Source organism: Rhinopithecus bieti, unplaced genomic scaffold (genome assembly GCF_001698545.2).
Source record: "Rhinopithecus bieti isolate Rb0 unplaced genomic scaffold, ASM169854v2 scaffold_1618, whole genome shotgun sequence".
Taxonomy (NCBI): domain Eukaryota; kingdom Metazoa; phylum Chordata; class Mammalia; order Primates; family Cercopithecidae; genus Rhinopithecus; species Rhinopithecus bieti.
In genome coordinates, this window is record NW_016803937.1 from 5,561,111 (window position 1) to 5,584,872 (window position 23,762).

The window sequence follows — 23,762 nt, forward strand, 5'->3', positions numbered from 1 at the left end:
GTCTGGCTGCCCCTCGCTGGCCGGGATTTTATGCTTTGGCGGGAGCTCAGCTTCTGTCCCTGGCAGCCGAGGTCTCGGACCGACATGGCCAGCCCTGTGCACGCTCGGGTTTTAGAGAAGCCACCCCAGCCTGGGGTTGTCTTCCACAGACCCCCGCCCCCTTGCCAGAATGTCAGCATCCTAACACCCCCTGTCCTCAGTCTCTCAGCCCAGCCAGGCTACCTTTCTGACCTATTCCCCTCCAGGCTTGCCAAAACCTGCGGCCCACACTGTTCTACCCACTGCTGGCCTTCTCCTCTCTGGGCCTTCGTGTGGGTCTCCCCACGTATGGTCAGGAGGTGGACCAGTGGGGTGGAAGGAGAGCTGGATGGTGGTGGGGCCTCGGTCTGAGTCCTAGCTCTGCCCTCACCAGCTGCTCAGCCCTCTCCCAGCTCACCGCCTCATCTCTAAGTGAGAAACACTCGCTCCAGCTTCAGGGTTGGACGTGGTGATCCTCTAGGGAAGGAGGGAGGCTGGGACCAGGAACGTGTACACAGAATGCCTGGCCCAGAGCAGAGAATCTCGTTTCTCTCTCCCTCCCTCAATGATCAAGAACTAGCCGGGAGGGAAACGCAAATGCAATTTGGAAATAAACCAAACAAAGGCCAGAAAGAGATCTAGGGTAATCTCTTGTCAAGTCTGCTAAACCGCAAATGAAGCAGACTTTCTGTGGTGAAATCATTGGCAGCTTTTGTTTCTAAGAATAGATCAAAATGGACTTCATATTTCAGTAAATGCCTCAGAATCCAACTGGAAACCACAGAGGTGTTTGCTCAATTTAAATCTTCAGTATACCTCATGTTTAATTTCAAACAGAGCTCAGAATAAGCAAATGCCTGCACAAAGCACTGAGATTCCCCCATTTCTGAGGTCACACGGAATGGACGAGGAGGAGGGAAGCCCTCTTGGGAGCGACTCTTGGTTGTTCTTGATCTGGAGGTCAGTGAAGGTCAAACCCTCAGAGGGATGGAGGGGTAGGAAGAGAAAGAGAGACAGAGAGGCCTCAGAGTGACCACAGCGAGTTCAGATTCTGAGGCCCTGCAGAGCCAGTCTAGAGCTAACCGGGTGGCCTGGGCTCTCCCTGAGGACTACGACAGGGGTGCTCAGCCATCAGGGGTCGGAAGGCCCTCAAGCCTCTGTGCAATGCAGTGTACAGAGGAGCCATGCCCACCTCTCCCGGGAACGAATGATCCACTTAGTCACCTCTTAGAAACTGTGAGTAGAAGCCAGAAAACCAACAAATATTCAAATATCCAAATAAGGGCTGAAAGATCCCAGAACCCGCATTCAGGCGAGCATGATGGTGGCGCCCAAGTCCAGATGCAGAAACGCCTATCATGACAGGGACGGGTCTGCTTCCCAGGGCAGCCATCAGTTAACTGCTTTATATACATCGTCTCCTTTGAGCCTCTCAGCAGGCTGTGGGGTCGGTACTATGGTTACTGCCACTTAAAGATGGGGAAACTGAGGCAAAGCAAGGGTAGGTGGCTTGCCCTGGGCCACTCAGCTGGAAGTGGTGGGGCCAGGATTTGAACTGGGCACTGGCCAGAGATAAAGTCTACAGCTTCCTCCATTGTGCCTCACACTGCATTTCAAAAGAAAAAGGAGCCCATGAACAGGTCAGAGCAGGTGCACCCCAACTCCAGTGGCACCCCTCAAGTCTGAACCCCAGCAGGGTGCAGGGTTGGGCCTCTTGTGAAACCCTGTGGGTGGGATGGAGGGAGCTGGGGAGCATCTGACCCACAGATTACAGGGCTCCAATAGATAAGGAGAGCTGGAACTTAGGTCTGGGATGGGGGGGAATGGAGCAGAGTAGCCCCTGAGATGGGATGGGACCCGGGCTCTGGAACCACAGGTCGGGCCTCAGACTGAGATGGGAAACTCTCAGGGGAGCTGGCTCTGTGGCAGGCGTGAGGTTGTGACTTCAGCCTTGAATTTGGGACACAGCGGAAAGTACTCATGACAATTTATTGTGCACCTACTGTGAGCCCAACACTGCTGGACACTTTCCAGACGAAGCCACTGTGGTCAGTGGTTGCCCAGGGTTCCTGAGAGCAAGTGGGATGGAAACCAGGTCTGCGAGACTGAGCCCCTGCCCTCTTAGCACTGTGTTCCTCTTGTGATGATGTCACCTGGGCACTGAGTAGCACTTTCCTGTAGGATGTAGTTCAGAACACTAGGACCTACTGAGTAGCCTTTTATCACCCTCAGACCCGGCTGCTGTCTGCTTTTGTTCTGCACTGTCACTGTGTGAAAGATGACATATGGAAGACTGGGTGGTCAGATCATCCCTCAGGAAAAGTGAGGAGCTAGAAGCCACCTGACTTTTTAGAGGTTCGACAGTAAGAGTGAGAGGTAAACAGATGATGAGGTTTGTAACACCCATGACGTGAGGGGAATTTTGGTTCAGTGCAGTATCATAGAGGGACCACAGGCTCTTTCTCCTTATGATGGGGACTGAGGCATGGAGAAGGGATGTTAATACATCCATCCACCCATCCTAACATCCTCCGCCATCAATTCAGCTGTCCACCCATCCATCCATCTTCCATCATCCATCCTCTTCCTTCCATATACCCTCCACCATCCATCCATCCATCCATCCTTTCCTTCCACCTACCCTCTACCCTCCATCCATACATTCATCTTCCTTCCATTAACACTCTGCCCTCCACCATCCATCCATCCATCCATCCATTCAACCATCCATCCACCCACCCACCCATCTTCCATTCACCCAGCCATCTACTCATCCATCTTTCTTCCTTCTATCCACCCTCTACCATCCATCCATCATTCCATCCATCCATCTTCCTTCCATTAAAACTCTGCCCTGGCTGGGCGCGGTGGCTCAAGCCTGTAATCCCAGCACTTTGGGAGGCCGAGATGGGCGGATCACGAGGTCGGGAGATCGAGACCATCCTGGCTAACACGGTGAAACCCCATCTCTACTAAAAAATACAAAAAAACTAGCCGGGCGAGGTGGCGGGCGCCCGTAGTCCCAGCTACTCAGGAGGCTGAAGCAGGAGAATGGCGTAAACCCAGGAGGTGGAGCTTGCAGTGAGCCGAGATCCGGACACTGCACTCCAGCCTGGGCAACAGAGTGAGACTCCATCTCAAAACAAAAACAAAAACAAAAAACACAACTCTACCCTCCACCATCCATCCATCCATCTTCCTTCCTTCCATCCACCCAGCCATCTATTCATATATCCATCTTCCTTCTATCCACCCTCCACCATCCATCCATCCACTCATCTTCCTTCCTTCCATTAATGCTCCACTATTCATCTGTCTGTCCGTCCATCTGTCCATCCATCCATCCATCTTCCTTTCATCCATCCATCCAATCTTCATTGAGGACCTGCTAAATGTGAAGCATTATAAGAAGTACCAAGATACAGTTTCGTAAAAACAGAAAACCACTGATGACTGTGGAAGCTGGGTGACAGGCCTGCAGGTTTCTCATACAATTTCTCCCTGCTTTTACATATGCTTGAAATTTTCCGTAAGAGGTTAAAGAGATGAGGTGTGAAAGGTGGGAACTAGGAGTTGCAGTCTTGGACACGCCTGCCACACAGAGGCAGTAGATGTGCAGCTCTTCCTGGGCTCCCCGAAGGCAGTGATCTTGGAGCCTGGGAGGCCCTGGCAGAACACAGCCACCGGGAGAGGCCTTGCAGATTTGAGGGCAGGAGGGAGGAAGGGGAAAGGGAAGAGGGAGAGAATGAGAATGAACCTCAGGCCTGAGAACAGGCATGGGCTGGGGGTCTTCCTGGGTGTCTCCCAGCTCTGCCCGTTAGACAAGGCTCTCTGACACAGAACATTCTGGGTGCCTTTGGGTCTGTCAACTGTTCACAGGCAGCGGCTTCAACCTGGTGAGATGAGCTGCTAGCTGCCCAAAAATGTTTTGAGGAACTGGTGCCTAGCCTCACGTGAGCTGGCGGAGATCTGTTGTATCCCAAACAGAATGGGCTCTATGAATGGCTGTGGGGAGCCAGGGAGCTCCCTGCAAATGCAAAAGCAAAACAAAACAGAACTGTGCATGGGGTGTGTGCTCTGTGCACTAGGTTCTCCTGTGCACTGTGGGTGTTCCGTGCACTGCGTGTGGTCTGCTGTGTACTGTGTGCTCTGTGCATTAGGTTCTCCTGTGCACTGCGTGTGTCCTGTGCACTGCGGGTATTCTGTGCACTGCGTGTTCTGTGCACTGCGGGTGTTCCGTGTACTGCATGTGTCCTGTGCACTGCGGGTGTTCTGTGCACTGCGTGTGTTCTGCTGTGTACTGTGTGCTCTCCTGTGGACTCTGTGTGTTCTGTGCACTGTGTGTTCTCCTGTGCACTGTACGTGTTCTCCTGTGCAGTGTGTGTTCTCCTGTGCAGTGTATGTGTTCTGTGCACTGTGTATTTTCCTGTGCACCGTGTGTGTTCTCCTGTGCACTGTGTGTTCTCCTCTGCACTGTGTATTCTCCTGTGCACTGTGTGTGTATTCTCCTGTGCGTTGTGTGCGTGTTCTCCTGTGCACTCTGTGCGTGTTCTCCTGTGCACCGCGTATGTGTTCTCCTGTGGCGAGGCCCACCTGGCTTTCACCAGAATTTCAGTGATCTGTAACTCACAAAAGGTTAAGAAACTCTTCCTTAGTGATAAATAAAACCCGGGGGCAGGGGTCACATTTGGCCTAAAGAGTAACATGATGTGATGAGCGGCCTTGCTGGAAGGAGGGCTCCTTGGCCACAATAGTGAAATGGATTTGAACACCATTCCGAGACCCACCTCAGGAGTGCTAGTTCCTAGTGACTTGGGGATGACTGACATCTACCAACTCCTCTGGTGAGCCAAAGCCTCCTCGGATGTCACCTGAGCCTGTCTTCCCAGCGGCCTGTGTGGCTGAGGGACACAGCCGGGAAGGGTGCCACCGGATCCGAAAGGTTGCCAGAGTGATCCGAACGGGTGATCACTTTTTTTGGCTTTTTAGGCCAAAAGCTAAGCAAAGACGGTAAGGCCCAGCAGGTTTCCACAGGCCTGAGGGTCTGGGGACACTTGTGGTAAAGAACTCTGCCCGCAGGAAGGGCTGGCAGGCTGCCAAGACTGCAGTGATTGGCTTGCAAGCCACTCTGGTGCTTTCAGAATCAGCCCGGAGAAAAAGAGGCATGAGACAGCTTCCACCATCCCACCGTCTGTCAAGAGGCAACATGCGGTACGCAGAAGACAGAAGTGCCTGGCACAAGTCTGGGAGATGAAAGGCAAGGAAGGCGAGGGACCTGTCTGCCAATCCGAGGACAGGGCAAAACTGAGACACGACGCACACGGAAACACAAAGATGTGTGGCAATGCAGACGTGGCCTTAAAAACACACAGAGATGCTGTGACAATGCAACAGATGTGCCGATCACAGACACTGTGGACATGCAACACACACGTGCATGATACACTCGTGAACGCAAGATGTCCTGATACAGACATCGTGCAATGCACACACATAGTGCCGATACAAACCGTGCAATGACACACAAGCACTGATACTTGTGCACACGCAAGATGTGGCCCTAGTACAGATGCTCATGCACATACACATGTGCGATACCACAGGACACTCGTGAACACATGCAACACACATGTGCACTGATACGACACTTGTGCACACGCACAGATGTGCACTGATACAGACGTCGTGCAATACACAACAGTGCGATACACAGACATCGTGCACCAGGCCACCACAGTGCACTGATACAGAACCTTGTGGCACACGCACAGAATGTGCCCTGATACAGCGCTCGTGAATACCACACACATGTGCCGGATCCCTCGTGCAATGCACACACATGTGCACTGATACAACACTTGTTGCACACGCACGATGTGCCCCTGATCAGACGCTCGTGCTCACTCACATGTGCCGGATACACAGACGTGACATGGCACACACATGTGGCCTGATACGCACTTTGTGCACACGACAGGATTGGCTGATGCAGGACGCCTCGTGGCACATACCCACACCACGTGCCTGATACAGAACTCGTGCAATCAAACATGTGCAGATTACGGAATTGTTGACACGCACACAGGATTGTTGCCCACTGATAGGCTTTTGGCAATACACACACATGTTGCTGATACACAGAACTCGTACATGGACACACATCATGCACTGTTACAGACCTTGTTCACACGAACAGATGTGCTAGATAAGACGCTCGTGCACTACACACACATTGTGCGATACACAATCGTGCACATGCACAACATGTGCATAGATAAAGACATTGTACCACCGCACATGTGCCGATACAGACGCTCGTGCACATACACACACATGTGCCGATAGACACTCGTGCACATGCACACACACGTGCACTGATACAGAGACACTTGTGCACATGCACACAGATGCGCCCTGATACAGAGATGCTTGTGCATATGCACACAGACGTGCCCTGATACACACACACACACAAACACACCCGCCTTCCTCCCACAACCACAGTGATTGCCCCTTCCTTCATCTTTGTTCTCGTCCCACACACCCCAGACTCCTTCATCCCAAACTCCCCACAGGCTGGTTGGCTGATTCCAGCCTTCCCAGGTCTCTAATCTTAAAGATGACCACCATTACATAACCAGACGTTTAATGCTTTACAGAACAAACATGTTCTTTACTGTGAAGTTCATTATGAACCTGAATCCCTGATCATTTAAAGCCTATCATTCAACTTATGCCTCAAGCAGCAACATTTTTGTGTTCCATGATTTAACTTACTACACACACCTTGTGCAAAGTCACAAACCTTTTCATACATTTATGAGCTTTAGAATTTAACTGGGAAGTGTAGCACAGTCCTTTATCCCTCTGCATTGCATGGTGAGAAATGGCTAAAGCAACCATCGCCGCATTGTTTTGTGAGCGCAAAGGAACACCTACTCGTATCTGGGCCACTCGCCCTGGTCCTTAGGAGGATGCCGGATCCCCCTGGGACGACAATGGCAGAGGCTGCACAGCTTCCTGAAGATGTAAGTACCACAGCACCAGCCCCAGGCAGGGAGCCAGGTCAAGGGCAACGAGAAATCTTCTGGAGCCAGCACAGCAACCCACCTACCTGTGTGCACCTGCACCCACAACCGTCTTACACTGGGCACGTGTCTCGCCCAAGGCAAGGGAAGTTGAGGTCTGGCCTCACAGCGTGGCCTGGCTGTGGGGCAAGAACACAGTGAACTTTGGCTTTGCTTGGAAAACTCCTTCAGACACAAAACTCCCGGCCCCTCCTGAAAACGATCATTTTCTTAGCTGGGGCCCTGTGCTTTAGGAGAGGTTTATTGTCAGAGCTTGCTGTTCTTCTGAAACTGGGCCACTAGGCTGAGCACCTGCTCAGAGGCTTTGATGTTCTTGGAGCCGAGGTAGGAGGTGCTGTTGGGGCCCGTCTCCTCCAGGAAGTAGCGGTAGTTGGCCATGAGGCCGCAGGAGCTGGTGATGCCTTTGAGGCTCACATCCGCCATCCAGTTGATGCGCCACAGCACCGCCCCGTTCTGCAGGTGGAAGTTGGCCACGGGGTTCAGGGCGTAGCCACGGTGCTTCTCTCCATACAGGTACCAGGCGCACAGCCTCATGAGCGGAGTCTGCAGCGCCCGCACCAGGGTCTCCGAGTGCACCCACTCGCTGCTGCTGAGGAGGAGCTTGAGGGTCTCGTTAGTGGGGCCACCTGTGATCTCCGAGATTTCCTTACATTCCGAATCTGTGAAGAGTTCATTCCTCCCGTGATCCTTCACTTGCGAGTTCAGAAGCCCCAGAAGCCATTTGGTGAATCCAGGTATAGGTGACAGACTCGAAAACACTCCAAGGTGAGGAAACTCTCGCTGTAAAGCATGGTTGGGGTGGAAAGGAAGGCGGAGAAAACACACAAATTCAGCAGGTACATTACCAACAGATGAGCACCTCTCAACCTACGGCTCATATGCTGCTGTGCAGTGGTCAGAGTGACATTTGGTACATGTTATTTATCTTCTTTCAAGGAACTGTTGTTTTTTTTTTTTTCTTAGAGTCAGGGTCTTGCTCTATTGCCCTGGCTGGAGTGCAGTGCCGTCATCATGGCTCACTGCAGCCTCCATCTCCTGAGTCCAAGCCATCCTCCTGCCTCGGCCTGCTGAGTAGCTAGGACCACAGGCGTGCGCCACCATGCCCAGCAGGAAATATTCATCAGGAACCTGATGTGTGCCAGACCCTGGAAGCATCCTGACTCCCCAAGGCAGGGCGTCTCCGTCCCCACCATCCCTTCTCATGTCGGCAAAACCGAGACTAGAGTGTTGGGGGACTTGCCTAAAACCAGACAGCTGGCCAGTGGGGAGTGGGGCTTGGTGCACCGCAGCTACTCACTGCAGACCTTGTCTTTCTCGTACACCATGCTCCTCCCATGGCCACCTGTCAGGCCCCAGAGGCTGCTCTGCTGCTGGGCACACGAGTGGCCAGGGACTGATGAGTGAGCGACGAGCTGCCCAGCCACCCCACAGTGGGTGCAGAACGGGGTACGGGGGAGAAGGGGGACGCTGCAGGTATCTCTCTATATCACATGACACGGTACAATCGTTATTGTCCCAACTAGGTAGAGATCTCATGATCATTTCCAACAACCCACTACTTTCTGACTATAAACCTAATACATGCTCACTATAGCTGTTTTTTTTAAAAAATTAATGACAGAAGAAAATAAAACCATCATACTCCACTACATTGAGAAAACTACTCTCAACAGTCTGCTAAAGTAAACTCCTGGTGTTTCTTGATGTGATTTTCGCATGGGTGAGACACTTATTTTATATTTTGCATTATGAATTTATATCGTGAGCATTTTCTCATTCTCATTTAAAATTCAAAACCACAGAATTTTAACCACAGAGTAATAAGAAAAGAGAAGACTATCATGATTTTCCTCACCATGTTCCTCTCATTGGGCATTCGTGGTAGCTCCCGGGCTTTTTGCCTTTTTTTTTTTTTTTTTGAGACAGTCTTGCTCCCAGGCTGGAGTGCAATGGTGCAATCTTGGCTCACTGCAAGCTCCGCCTCCTGGGTTCAAGTGATTCTCCTGCCTCAGCCTCCCGAGTAGCTTGGACTACAGGCATGCGCCACCATGCCTAATTTTTGTATTTTTAGTAGAGACGGGGTTTCACCACGTTGGCCAGGCTGGTCTCGAACTCCTGACCCCGTGATCCGCCTGCCTCAGCTGGGATTGCAGGTGTGAGCCACTGCGCCCACCTGTGTTTTGCTTTTGTAAACCCTGACGAGCGCCTCCATGCAGAGGGGCCATTCGTTCCCTTCTAGACCCCGTTTGAGGACTTCTAAGCAGCTGCCCAGGGGCAGGTAACTGGCACCCTTAGGACAACAGCTGGGCTAAGGCCTAACTCCCCTGAATCCTGGGATATGCTCCTCCTCTTCCTGCCTTCCTTACCCTGCTACATTTCCCCACCCCACCCTGCTTATCACCACCCTCAGCGAAGACAGAGGAACGAGGAAACTGGGAAGAAGCTGTGGCTTATTGTTACCCGGTGGAAACATGGCAGCGTGGTAATGAAGCCCATACGCAGCTGAATCCTGAGGGCTTCAATTTGAAACTGATTATGAATTTACTAGGAGCACGTAAACATTCCCACTCCACACTGTCGTCCTCGAAGGTCTCTGCTGCAGCCAACTGCAGCCCCCAACGCAGAGAACACCCTGCTCAGAGTCACACATTAGCAAACATCTAGCTACTGCACCTAATCATTAGATTCTACTCATTGGAATTCATCCAAGCCCCTGATGAGGTTGGTGGTTTTTGAAAGCCTAGGCCCAGAGTGAACATCAACATTTCTGATATAGGATGGTGAATGTGTTCTTCATAGGGCAGCCAAGAAAGGGGAGTTAGATCAAAACTAAGCTGATGCATTTACCTTCGAGCTGTCTGGTCTCACCTCAGCACTCCCTCACAGGCCATGAGAAGGCCCATGCTAACAGCACGTCACGTGTCAGAGGCCCTGAGAGTGTGGGCAGGGGCAGGGGGGAGGACAGGCATGGCAGGATGACCATCAGCTATGCCATCTGGCTGGGACACTTCAGAGTGACACTTACACCAGGATGACACATGAAATCAAGAGTATCCTGAGCAGGTCAGAATGAGGTCGCCCTAGAGAGAGCTGATGACCTCAGAACACAAGTGCACCTTGCAGGCGGCTGGGCCGGAGGCCTCTCTCAGCATCATTCTCATCTCTCTGGGAGACTCATGGCTCCTAGGAGTTGCTGAGGGGACCTCTGGCACTTCTTCTACTCCCTGACGTTCCCTTTAGCTTCTGTCTTCATCCATGTCCCTCGTGGCAGCCGACACCCCGCAAGTTCGCTGACCTGACCACACGGAAGCCAAGCGTGACCGGGGCTCCCCGCACAGTGCTTACCTGCAACTCCTTGACGACTCGCTTTATGAGGAATGTTCCCAGCTCCACCCCTTGGAGTCCCTGCTGGGTCAAACTGATGGAATAAAAGATCGCAGCAGCAATTCTGTTCTTCTCTTCCGTTTCTGATGGAGGACTTTCCTTCACAATTGCCTGGAAAACACCAACGATGGTTCTAAGGTTGGCCTGGCCACTCTGCAGCCCACATGGCAACCTTGTTGCTGGGACCAGAAGACAATTCTCAGAGCACTGGAAGAGCTGGAAGAGACCTTGGCTCCCTGACTGGGGTGTAGGCTATGGAGCCTAAAAGCTGCCCTGTTTCGAAACCTCTCTAGAGGAGGGGACTCCACAGCTTCCCTGGGGGTCCTCAGTGCTGCATCGTTTCTACCATTTTGAAATTTTCATGCAAATTTGCCGAAGAGCAATGTATGCCCCTTTCTGTCTCTTTTAGGCCTCTGTGCAAACAGAAACTTGCTCCGTAACTCTCCTGCCAACACTCAGCGATAACACACGGATCCTCGAGACCAAACAGCTCCAGTTCCTTCGGCTTCTCCTAAAGGGTTGGTGTTTCCTATCACTGAATTGTTTTCTTCCTTTTCTCTGAACCCTAGGTTTTTCAAATTGCTCAAGAGGCCATATGCAGTCCTATATACTTCTCTTTTAGGAAATATACCTTTGTTTGACTTTTTCACGTACCTTTTGGGTTTCATGCCCCTTTTGGGTTTCATGCCATCTTTGCTTTTCCTAAATAGTAACACAGACGTCCCGGCGAGGCATTCTAAGAAACGAGCTAGACCGGGAAGTCGCTTAGCTGAAATCTGAGTTTACTGCCTCTCATTCTGATGGCAGCGTTTTCTAATCCCTAATACTCTGAAGCATAATCCTTAATACTCCAAAGCTCACTGGGTAACAGTGGAATAGCAGGGGGCTACTTTTTCATTTGCTTTGAAGCAGGTTACACCAGCTTACTTTTGAAGAACCCCTTTAAACTATTTTAACTTCTACCAGCTACCGTCCATTCTGGAAGTAGGAGTGTTTAGCTTAGACCACACAGATGAGGTCTGGTAGTCAGTCCAGGAACGTTGTGAAATAGTGTATGGAATGTGTGAGTCTATGCGTATCTGTCCTGAGGAAAACGTCCTCACTGTTTTTCCCTTCAGATTCTTAACAGGGTCAGTGACTCCTACAAAGTGAAGAAATGCCGCTGTGAGGAAACGGGGAGAGCTCATGACACGAAGGACACATCCTCTAAGGACCGAGAGGGGCCCGCTGTCCTGCACCGTGCCCTATGGAAGGAAGAGCTCTGTGGTTCACAGAACCGAGCTCCCTTCACATCACTCCCAGGCTTATCTCCTTTCTTTTTTTTTTTGAGATGGAGTCTTGCTCTGTTGCCCTGGCTGGAGTGCAGCAGCATGATCTCGGCTCACTGCAACCTCTGCCTACTGACAAGCGATTCTCGTTTGTGCCTCAGACACCCAAGTAGCTGGCACTACAGGTGCACAACACTACACCCGGCTAATTTTTGTATTTTTAGTAGAGACGGGGTTTCACCATGTTGGCCAGGCTGGTCTGGAACTCCTGGCCTCAGGTGATCCGGCTGCCTTGGCCTCCTGGAGTGTTGGGATTCCAGGCGTGAGCCGCCGCGCCCGGTTCTCCCTTGTTTTTTAAGAAGTCTGTAAGTGATCTTGTGATTCCTTATGCAAAAATCCCAGCAATCTGTTTTTAAAGTTTTCAAAATAAAACAAAACTTTCTTCAGTTATATGAGTGAGGTATATGTAATGTCAAAGAGGCAAAAAAAAAATTGTAAGGCAAAGTGAATGAAACAAAAAGAGGCAAAAAAAAAAAAAAAACCATGCATGAAGAAAAAATGACAAATTACCCCAAAATCTAATCCCCACGCCTGTCGCTGCTGCCCTTTTGACGAACGCCTTTCCAGGCTGTCTCAGAGGCTCTCGGTATGCACACAAATGTACACAGGACTGCGCACCCATACACATTCTCATGTGCCCAAATGCATATGCTCAATCTACACATAAGGAAGGCATCTCCCCTCAGAGTCAGGGTGTGAGCTGGGTCTGCATTCCAGTTCCACCCTTACTTGCTCTATGATCATAGGTAAGTTACAGATGTTCCCTAAGCCTCAGTTTTCTCATAATAATACCTAAATCAGCCAGGTGCAGTGGCTCACGCCTATAATCCCAGCACTTTCAGAGGCCAAGGTGGGCAGATCACCTGAGGTCAGGAGTTCGAGACCAGCCTGGCCAACATGGTGAAACCCTGTCTCTGCTAAAAATACAAAAGCATTACTCAGGCATGGTGGCACATGCCTGTAATCCCAGCTACTTGGGAGGCTAAGGCAGGAGAATCGCTTGTACCTGGGAGGCGGAGGTTGCAGTGAGCCGAGATAGCACCATTGCACTCCAGCCTGGGCAAGAAGAGAGAAACTCTGCTTAAAACAAACCAACAAACAAAACAAACAAACAAACAAAATAACACCTAAATCACAGGATCCTCTGAACAGTAACACACAAAATGTGCTTCACAGACTGATAAGCACAGAGTACATACTCAACAGATTTTATTAATATTATTCATAACACCACACCACACACAAGCTACTGTGTAAACCTGAACTTCTAGTCAACCATAAGTCAAGGCTGGCTTTCCATGTCAAAATATAAACCCACATCAATATTTAAATACATGCACAGATATCCGATGTACGCGAGGCCGCGCCGTGTGTCTACACCGCCCTCCTGGAGCCCATTCTCTCCTGATGGGCCCTAGGATATCATCTCCAGCCTTTGAAACTGTCAGCAATGCTGCAGGAACAGCCATCTGACTCTCAGGGCTGAGCATCTCCCCAGAAGTTCCTAAGAGTGGACTTTTTAGGCCAGGAGGAATGCACATTCTGAATTTTCATCCATGTTGCCAAACTGCCCTCAGAGAAGTCAGAATGGCCCCTAGTCGCACTAACGGGACGTTGGAGTGTGTCTCTTTCACACACAAACATCGTAAGGGAATGCGTTTCTCCTTGGTGATCAGGAACGTCTGCTCATTTGCCCTACTCAACTTCTCTAACTTCTCAGCAGGACACCTGCTTAGCGCACTCACCTTGTGATGGGCCATCATCCACTTAGCTTCCTAACAGGCCCTCATGTCCTCTTGGCCTAAGTAAACCTGCGCTGCCCCAGGGGTCTCACGCTCCCTGCCACCTGTCTTTAGCACTCCCATTTCCAGACCCTGCAATGTGGTCCCTGGTTCTTCTGCCCCTGTGGACCTGCAGGAGCGTTTCAGACATTCTTGCCAAACTCATCCAGGAGCAGAGCAGCTTGCCACAGGACGGGGCTATCAACCCCAAGTCCCATAACCTCCACTCGCCAGGGAGTGTCCTGGGCCCACATCAGGCATGAGGGATGTGTCTCTTTCAATTTTCTAATCAAGTATCTTTCAAAACTCCCCACAGGCACGTAACAAACGCTGTAAAGGTGAACCATGTATGAACCAGGCATCCTGTCTCTTCTCCCTTCGCAATTATTTTCTGCCTCACAAACATGTTGTGATAGACTTTAACTGTATCTCAACCTAAGATCAACGCAGCCAGATGAATGCTCTCCTTGCTCCATAACTGTCTGCCTGCTACACTTCTATACTCTACACCTACAAATCTGGAGATTTTATTTAACCAATTAAAAAGCCCAAAACCATTTATTTGAAAAAAAAAAAAAGGGGGGGGGGATAAAATCAAGTAAAACAAAACAAAACAAAACACAAGGGGCTCTGTGGGGTGCCTATCTTGTCCCTGATTGACCATTGCAGGTACCTGGATGTTGCTGGAGATGTCACCGGTCAGTGCCACGTGCAAAACGACCAGGGGCTCCCCAGGGGTCGAACAGTGAGAAAAGAAGTAACATCTTCTGTAGGGCCCAACGCGGCGCTTCATGTCCATCCAGTTTTTTACAGGATGCACAGCCTCAGCCCTGGGGCGAAATTTATAAAGAGATAAGACAAATACATAATTCACAACTTAAGTAATGGTTGCTGACTCCTATTCATACTATTCATCTAAGTCAAACAAGTTCTTTAAATAGAGCTTTAATGGACTCTTCTGGAAGATTCAAGGAAAGTCATTTTCATGAGAAACAGCACCCACTGAGAGGAACTACAGTGAATGACCATTTTACACACAAAATGGTGCTCCAATTTTAATCTCAGTTTTAAGAGGAGTTTGTGAGGCTCCAGGGAAGGATTCATGCAGATTTTCAGGTGAAACCTAATCAAATGCTTGGTGTTGAACACTGTGTCTTCTCTTTCCTTGGGATCTCTGTGAAGCCCTGTCAGTGCTGCAAACATGGGGCTCATCTGGTGTCTTCTAGCAACCTCACCCCACCGCTATTTTGTTTTCAGCACGTGAAATGGCAGCAGGCACTGTCAGCCCTTTGAATTGGTTACATTTCAAATAGGCCACTTTTCAAACCTTGGATTCCATGGGACAACATGTAATGTGAAGACACCTACGTGCAAAGAGTCCTGGGTTGTGAGGCCACCATGACATGCTAGCCTGTGTTATACTGGGTCCTGGAGGTAACGCATGATATAGTTTGTTTTGAGATTTTAACCCAGGGAAAAATCTTAACCACCAGGTGGGCTAAATGCTGTTTTGATTACAAATGCAAATGCTTGGTCCAGTGAGTTTCTACAACTGATCATGGGGTCTTGGGAAGAGAGAAAATGGGCGTGTTTGCTTTAAATAAGAGGACACAAATATAACACCCCACACGCAGGTCCCTGACAGACGCATCGGTTTCTCTTGCTGCCCCTTCCTCTTCCTCCATGATCTTGGTATCATGTGCGGTGACAGCCGCAGCATTTGCAAATACTGTGTTTGGATTTTATTAGACTTGAAATAAACTGTACAAGTGAAAGAAGATAGATTGGCTTTTAGCCAATATAAAACATACATAAATATACATGAAAAATATATGTACAAAGAAAATGAAAACCTTAATACTTACTCACTGATTTTCTGAAGCACTTCACACGGTGAATGCCAGGTAACCCGTTCTAGGTTCAGGAACCCGGAAGAAAACCATTCTGAGAGCATTCCTTTCAGCACACCATTCATCTCCTGAAAAGAAGATAGAGCCCAGGCCTTCAATGGGCACCGGATCAAGCCCATCTCTGTGCTGTGGCCAGCACAGGGAATGCAAATGCTCAAGCAGACAACTGCGCAAGATGATTCTCCAAACAGCTTTTCCCGAGATTCCTCTGTGAGACTCTTATCTCAAACCAAGTCAGGCTTTCCTTCAACACTCTATTTAGACTTAACTACTTCAGTCCGTAAGACCCCTGAATGGAAACGATTCAATTTGAACTAAGTTGCCTAAATCAAATAATATGTTCCAATGTGTTCACCATAGTGAAGATACTAATTATATCAAATTAACATAACAACGAAAGATGCACTGTAAGGGAAAACTAAGACAGCAAGGGTGTCAACAGCACCATCCTCATCCTCTTGGGCACCTTCTTTGATACGTCAAAACATTACTCCTACGTTTCCTAAGAAAAACAAGTACTTGGTCCAGGGGCCCTACTTTATCAACTCAGAGATGTACATTTTCATACTTTAACATCTCTCAAGTCAGGATGCAGCTTGTGAATGACGGCGGGTCACAGTCTAATTGGCAGCATTATTTTTTTTGAGAGATGGGGTCTCATTCTGTCACCCAGGCTGGAGTGCAAATGGCATGAATACAGCTTACTACAGCCTTAACCTCCTGGGCTCAAGTGATCTTTCTGTCTCAGCCCTCCAAATAGCTGGGACTACAGGTGAGTTCCACCACGCCCAGGTAAATTTTTTTTTGTAAAAATGGGGTTTTGCCATATTGCCCAGGCTGATCTCGAGCTCCCGAGGTCAGGCAATCCACCTGCCTCGGCCTCTCAAAGTGCTGGGATTACAGGCATGAGCCACTGTGCCTCGCCGTAACTGGCAGCATTTTTAATCTACCTTAGAGGGACATAATAGTGTATCTGGCAACCAATGCATTTCAGAGGTGATGAAATTATCCTAATTTTGCTTCGATTTTTTATATCTTTATTATATCTTATCTACTTCCAAAAATGACGTGAGTTGACTTGACCACCCAAGATATATTTGCACTGAAGCTTTTCCAGGAAGAGCAGAACACAAGGCCCTGAGCAGGAGCAGCGTCGTCTCGGTGTCGCCTGCACAGCCACGGCTTGTTGTTCTCCAATGGCTGTATCCTTTTCTTCCAAATTAACAGAAGCCTCACTTTTCAGTGAGGGACACAGCTGTCCAGAATCAAGACTGCCCTGTGGCTGGGGGTAGCCATGTGACAGAGTTCTGGCCAATGAGGGGTAAGCAGAGGTCTCCCGCAGCCACTTTGGGGAACTTGGAAAGACAGCAGGAGCAAGCCCTTGGCCCATCTTTCTCTTTGTCCTTTCCACTGCAGACTGGAACGCGGTGTGATGGCTGGCACTGGAGCAGCCATCTTGGGCTGCTTTGGAGATGAAGGTTTTTCTGGGCAGAGCAATGAGATTTAAGTCTGGATCCACCAAGAGCACCAAAGAGCAGAATCAGCTCTGGGCTGCCGACCTCCAGACTTTCACATGAGAGACAAACTTCTGTCATATTCAAATCACTGTTATTTTGGGTCTTTGTTACTCATAAATTACATATCAACAGATCCACTAAACATTATTATTAAATAACAGTAAACATCTCAGGACATCTGATAAAAGAATGACCTTCTGAATCTCTCTGTAACGGTCATGAAGAACACAATGGGCAACACCTATAAAGAGTGGCTTTATAACAGCTATTTTCTTTTCTTTTCTTTTCTTTTTTTTAGAGACGGAGTCTTGCTCTGTCACCCAGGCTGGAGTGCACTGGTGCAATCTCAGCTCACTGCAACCTCTGCCTCCCAGGTTCAAGTGATTCTCCTGCCTCAGCTTCCAAATTTCATAAAATCATTTTACATTTTAATTCCTGTTAAAGGGTGAAAGGACTCAGAACTTTGTCACCTGGGGAAGAGTTGCAGGTTTTGGAATGGTGGCTCAGAGACATTTTTGGAAGGATGTGAGATCTCCCTTTACATGTTTAAGCACTAGGGCGTGAAGGAGGCCACAACTTTGTTCTGTGTGACCCCATGGGGGCTGGGAAAGTAAATCTAGACCGACTGGTATAAGTTATGGACAGTCAGACATGGACTCAATTTAGTGTAAAGAGGAACTTTTGAATAGCTGGAGCTGTCCACAGAGGTCATCCTGGGGGACGGTGACCCTCAGCACTGGAAGTCACCAAGCACAGGTGGACAGAACTCAGCGGAGCTGTTTGAAAACGGACTTAAGCATTGGATAGATGGCTGAACCAGACGATCTTTGCAATTCCTTTTAACTTTACATTCCATCACTGAATCTCCTTTACTTGGTTGTAAACTCCATAAAGGCAGGGTCCACTTCTGATTCATTTCTACGATTCGCAAAGCATTCACTAATAGATTGATATCAAATGAGAAAGATGGACAAATGGAATGAATGGTGATTAGTAAGCAGCAGGAGGGGAGGATGAGAGAGACTGTTTGCTAGGTGTCACAGAATGGCCCTTTATAAAACTGTATTTTCTGCATTTGACTACAGTGGCTCTTAATCTTCCTGGGATCCTCTCACACTCTTGAATATGTGTTAAAAACCACAGGCCCTGTCCCCAGAACATTGCAAACACATTAATAAAACTGTGCACATGTTTTCCCGGGGTTCATGGACTCCTCTGATACTTATCTATGGACCATCTCAGGGGCCAGAAGGACTTCTGTACCCCAGGTTAGGACAGATGAGCTGAGCTCTGTGTAAGAGGTACTGGCATCTCTCTTATATTCATGATAGGAAAAAGGCTGAAAATACCTAGTTTTACTATCAGTTCAATATTAATTATGAAAGAAATGGTTTGGCTGATGAAAGCTCCTCCCCTACAAATCTCTTCATTCTATTTTGGGCTCCTGACAGCTACAAAATGTGACACTAGTACACGAGAACTGGGAATCTAGGCTAAAGGTTAGAAGTCTCCGTTGCTCAGCTTTAACACCGGCAGCAGCTGTTCAGGTACCCTGCAAGGTTGCCGGGATACAAACACCACCAGGGAGAGAAGCCTCCACGACTGTACGCGCATTAATTCAGCCACCATTTATCACCAATACAAGACTGAGAAACACAACTGCTGGGAATATCCTGGTGATGCTAAGGGTAGCGACAGTTCTCAGTGTATTCTGCTGGAGTGCTTCTTATTTTTTTTTTTCAGAGGCAGGTCTTGCTATGTTGCCCAGGCTGAACCCCGGGGCTCAGCTGAACCTCGCAAGTAGCAGGGACTACAGGTGCGTGCCACTGCATCCAGCTCTGTGTATTCTGTATTGTTAATTCCATTGACTTGTATGACACTGTTTAGACCAGCCAACTTTTCCTTTTAAAAGATAAATTGGTTCCCTTCAAGATCTGCTTATTTTGGTATGGAAGAAAAGTCACCTTCCCTTGCCCAGAAGCCCTGCGCTGGGGAAGGGAGTGGAAAGCCATGGATGAGGGTAGCACTGCAGAGGCTGAGAAACTTGGGGACAATTCCCACTCACATAAGCTTCCACTCTGCAGGTGTACACTTTATACTACGGATATACTTTCCTATCTCAAAATAAGTATCATTTAGCACAGCTAAGCATAGAATTTACTAGACCCAACAAAGAGTACTCTACTAACTAAAAGGCAGAGGATACACAAGAGTCTAGCATGGCCGGGTGGCTGTGGCAGTGGGAACCAGGTCCCTCTCTAGTTTCTGTGCCTCTGTTAAGGTTCGAACACCTCTCATTCCACCGAGGTCCAAACCGCCCATCAGGAACCTTTCCACAAATTAAAGGCCAGCCTCCCTTGAGTGCCCACAAACTGCTGAACCATGCTCAGACCTTCCCCTCTACTGGGGATTCGACTTGGTTTCACTGGGGTTTCACCTCCAAGAAACTGAAGTCATCAACCAACTGGGCCTCTGGAGAAAAACAAAAAGCCTATAAACCACCAGCCCCCGGACACATCACATCCTCATTCCCACACCTACCATACAACCACAGGGACACACATACCTACAGACTCCTCCACGTTCAGGAGGCCACAAATCCAGGCGCGGTAACAAACCTCCAAACTCACTTGGACCAGAGGAAAAGACATTTTAAAAAGTAAGAACACAGCCGGGCACAGTGGTTCACACCTGTAATTCCAGCACTTTGGAAGGCCAAGACAGGCAGATCATCTGAGGTCAGGAGTTTGAGACCAGCCTGGCCAACATAGCAAAACTCTGTCTCTACTAAAAATACAAAAATTAGCCAGGAATGTTGGCAAGTGCCTGTAATCCCAGCTACTCGGGAGACTGAGGTGGGAGAATCATTTGAACCCAGGAGGCGGAAGTTGCAGCGAGCCGAGATTGTGCTGTTGCACTACGGCCTGGGCAACAGAGCAAGACCCTGTCTCAAAAAAAAAAAAAAAAAAAAAATCAGATAGAAAAATAGAACACATAGGTTACAATATCAGATCCCAGTTGATAGTTTATATGTACAGAAAAATGTAACTCTATTATCAGACTGATTTAAATGTTTAAATGACAGGGATTTTAAAAAAATTACACTTGGGCTCACACCGATCTATAATCCCAGCACTTGGGACTGGAGGATTGCTTGCTTGAGGCCAGAAGTTCAAGACCAGCCTGGGAAACACAACAAGATCCCATTTCTAAAAAAAAATAAACAACAAAACAAAAACCCATCTCTCTCTCTATATATACACACACACATATATACACATACATATATACGTGTATATATGAGAAAACTACGCAGAACAAGGGAAGGGGAAGGGAATTAACAGGTTCAGCTACTAACAGTTACATGCACTGAATATAAGGCTGGGGTTTCTAGGTAAAGAAATGGAAGGGGCACAAAAAGCAATCACAAAAAGGCTCCTGCAGCCATTATGTCCTAACCATATGCAGAGGCAAAGATCAGGCTGCCATTATTCATTGTTTGATATCTCTGGTCCACAGGACTTCTGGCCTAATATTACAGTATGCGATGTTTTTTTTTCCCCTTATGTACATAGACAGCCTTGGTCAAAAATCAAGGAAATGTGTGAATGTCTGAGGACTCAGCAGCCTCTGTATTTCCCAGGGGCCAGCTCCTTTCTTTCACCAGTCAAGTCTGGATGTGAGTGTGTTCAGTCGTGTTCCTTCCCAACGATGTGATAACCAAGAGTTTTCCTGAGTGGGGAAGAACAAAAGCATGTATTCTACAACATCTCACAGAACCAGGGAATTCAGAATTGGACTGCATGTGAGAAATCAACGAGGGACAAAGCTGGCCAATGTCTGATATGAGGACGCTCCCAGCTGGGCAGAAACCTTTCCAGCCCTTCGTGGCTTCCTTCCAGGCTCAAAAATCTATGACAGAGTGTGGGGCAGTCTCACCTCCACATAAATGCTGAATGATTAGTGTGTCAAGTATGTCTCGTGCCAGGGCACCCAGGAATCTATTGCAATGACTCATTCATCACTCTGCTATGCAAGAAATTTAAGACAAGTTTCCCAGTTTTCGAGGAGCTGATCACTTACTTGGGGGGATGGTATGTTGCCAAGTACTATGTACAAGTGTGGAACAGAAAAGCTCAGCTATTCAGACCTGGCTTCAGACCAGAACATGATAATTCAACATGGTAAGAATTCTTGAGTGATTTTGTGTCATGCAATTAGCAACTGTGGGCTTTCTGTCTGAGAATCTTACGGCCAAAGATGCCTGGCCCTCAGTAACAGCACTGTAAATTAACCAGCTATCATGGGGAATCAAATCATGGCCACTGTTGTCACTCTTGACATTAATCCCATACTTAATTATGCCCGATTTTATGCATCTAAGTAGCCAAAAAAGGTAAGAAAGTTTCCAATAAACATCTGATTAACTCACACAGTAAGACAGTGATAAAGCATAGGGCAAAGAACCCTGGATTTGGGTGGGTGATCAGCAAGAGTTTTTTGCTCTGAATTTAAGGACAAGTCACACACCCTCAGCATCTTCTCCTTTACTGTAAAAGGGATACGTGTTATCACCCACGTAAGACTGAAGGAATGAAAATGAAACGATTAAACCAGTATTACAGTTCTTAAATGGCTCCGGTCATAACCATTCAATCGTTCAATTTTTTTTTTTTAACACCAACTGCACATAACAAACTTCTGAATGTCCAAAACTTCCTGAAACATTTACATCATTTTTTATTAATTAAAAGGGCAGGTTAAGCCTGGGCAAAATGGTGAAACGCCCTCTCTACAAAAAAAATACAAAAATGAGCCGGGCACGTTGCCTGTGCCTGTAGTCCCAGCTACTCAGGAGGCTGAGGTGGGAAGACTGCTTGAGCCTGGGGAAGTTGAGGCTGCAGTGAGCCGTGAAAGCACCACTGTACTCCAGCCTGGGGAACAGAGTGAGACCCTATCTCAAAAAAAAAAAAAAAAAAAAAAAAAAAAAAAAAAAAAGAGGCAGGCTAGCGTTTCGCCGTATTTAATACTAACAGTATAAAAGGAGAGTCTATGTTGCTTTAGGCCTTCTTTCGGGTCATAATCATTTAAATCTCAAAAATCTGTATCTGCATCTAACACGAATGAACTGTGCTAATGCCTGATTACCTCAAGTCAACTCAGAATCATCACATTAAGTACTGAACTCAGGGTGTTAAATGCCCTCCCAAAAGTCATGGAGCACAGAGAAGGCCAGAAGCCATGGAGCCTCCTGAGTGGTGGTGGTGGTGACCTTGAGTCCCATTTACCTTTGTGCATTTCACAGGACTTCTCAGGACAATGTCTCACACATAGCGGGTGCCCACTGACCTCTGAAACACTATTCAGGGTCTCAGAAGGCTGCCCGATGCTCAGCCTGATACTCTAGCTCAGGTATACATATAGATGAAACACTTTAATCAGCTACAACAATTAAAAAAGAGACTGCAGAGCACACACTAATCAGGTACGGGAGGCGACAGTTACCTTCAAGGCCACAAGTGCTGAGTATTTAGTAAACACTATTCAAGTGAGGACTTCAAGGACAGACTGGAGGGAGGCGGGGGTGTGCTCTGACGAGGCCAGGACTCAGCGTGGGAAGGGGACAGAGCTGGCGAGCTGTAACTGCGGGCGAAGTGAGCGTGGTTTCAGGCAGGGAAGGCGGGGTGTGTGGGGCTTGAAGGGGGCAAATGAGGACTACTCGAGGAGAGCGGCCAGTCCGCGCTGCCGGGGGGTCGAGGGCGGCCCCTTACCCGGACGTCCGGCCCCTCCACCAGCTTAAGGGCCTGAGCCTCGAGCAGGTCGGCCCGCAGCCGCACCAGGAAGCGCACGCCGCCGTCCAGCTTGCTGATGTGGTGGAAGAGGCCGCGGTAGCGCGGCACCAGCGCGTAGCGCAGCCGGTCCTCGGCCTGCAGCAGCACCGCCGCCTCTCGCTGCTGCTGGCGCAGCTGCAGCACGCCGGCGCTCTGCTCCGCCACCTGGCCGTGGTCCACGCCGAAGCCCCGCGCCAGGCGGCCCAGCAGCTCGGCCCGCTCGGCTGTCTCGGCCAGCCCGCCGTAGAAGCTCACGAAGTCCGCGCACTGACCCTCGGCGGGCGCTGGTGTTTTCTCGCGCAGCTCGTAGGCCGGTGTCGGCGGCACCGCGCGGCGCAGCAGCTCGTCCATGGCCCGCTCCAGGGCGCCAGTCGCCTGCCCGCTAGCCAGCCGGGGCCCGGGCGGCCGCCGGGGAAACCGCAGCGGGAGGAGACGCCTGGCCGTCAAGCCTGGCCCGAGGCCTTGCATGGTGCCGAAAACAGCTGCCGAGGGGGAGCGCAGCCGCCGCTGCCACGCTTCCGGCTTCCGGCTTCCGGCGCACGCTGGCCCCATTGGTCGAAGCCGGGGCCGGGATGGGGAGGCGGCCAATCGGAGGGCGGGGCGGTGGGGCGAGGCGGTGGGGGCGGAGCGGGTCTGGCGGAGGCCTGAGGCCAAGTGTGGCCAAAGGTTACCGTCCCGCGGCGGGGGTGCCTCGGGACCTGCTCCGGCTCAGCTGGCGGCTTGTCCTCCGGTCCTAACACCTGGCTGCCTAAAGGCACCGGCCCAGCCCCTCCTCTCTTCCCCGATTGCACTACACAAGTGCCGCCTCCTCTCTAGATCTGAGCGCCTCCAGCCTCCAGGTGCATCAGTCACCTGGGAACTCCTGCACTGGAGGATTCCTGGGCTCCGAAATCAGAATCCTAGAG

The 23,762-nt window shown here is 49.4% G+C and overlaps 1 protein-coding gene across 1 annotated transcript; it reads right to left on the reverse strand.

Annotated features, from left to right (window-relative positions):
* Positions 1-6,665: 6,665 nt before the first annotated feature.
* MLYCD (malonyl-CoA decarboxylase) lies at positions 6,666-23,389 on the reverse strand. The gene is made up of 5 exons (XM_017860975.1): positions 22,798-23,389; positions 15,465-15,577; positions 14,273-14,429; positions 10,452-10,601; positions 6,666-7,886 (listed from the first exon to the last, which is right to left on the reverse strand). The coding sequence occupies exons 1-5, from the start codon at positions 23,323-23,325 to the stop codon at positions 7,353-7,355; spliced, it is 1,482 nt and encodes a 493-aa protein (XP_017716464.1). The 5' UTR covers positions 23,326-23,389; the 3' UTR covers positions 6,666-7,352.
* Between the last annotated feature and the right edge of the window lie 373 nt (positions 23,390-23,762).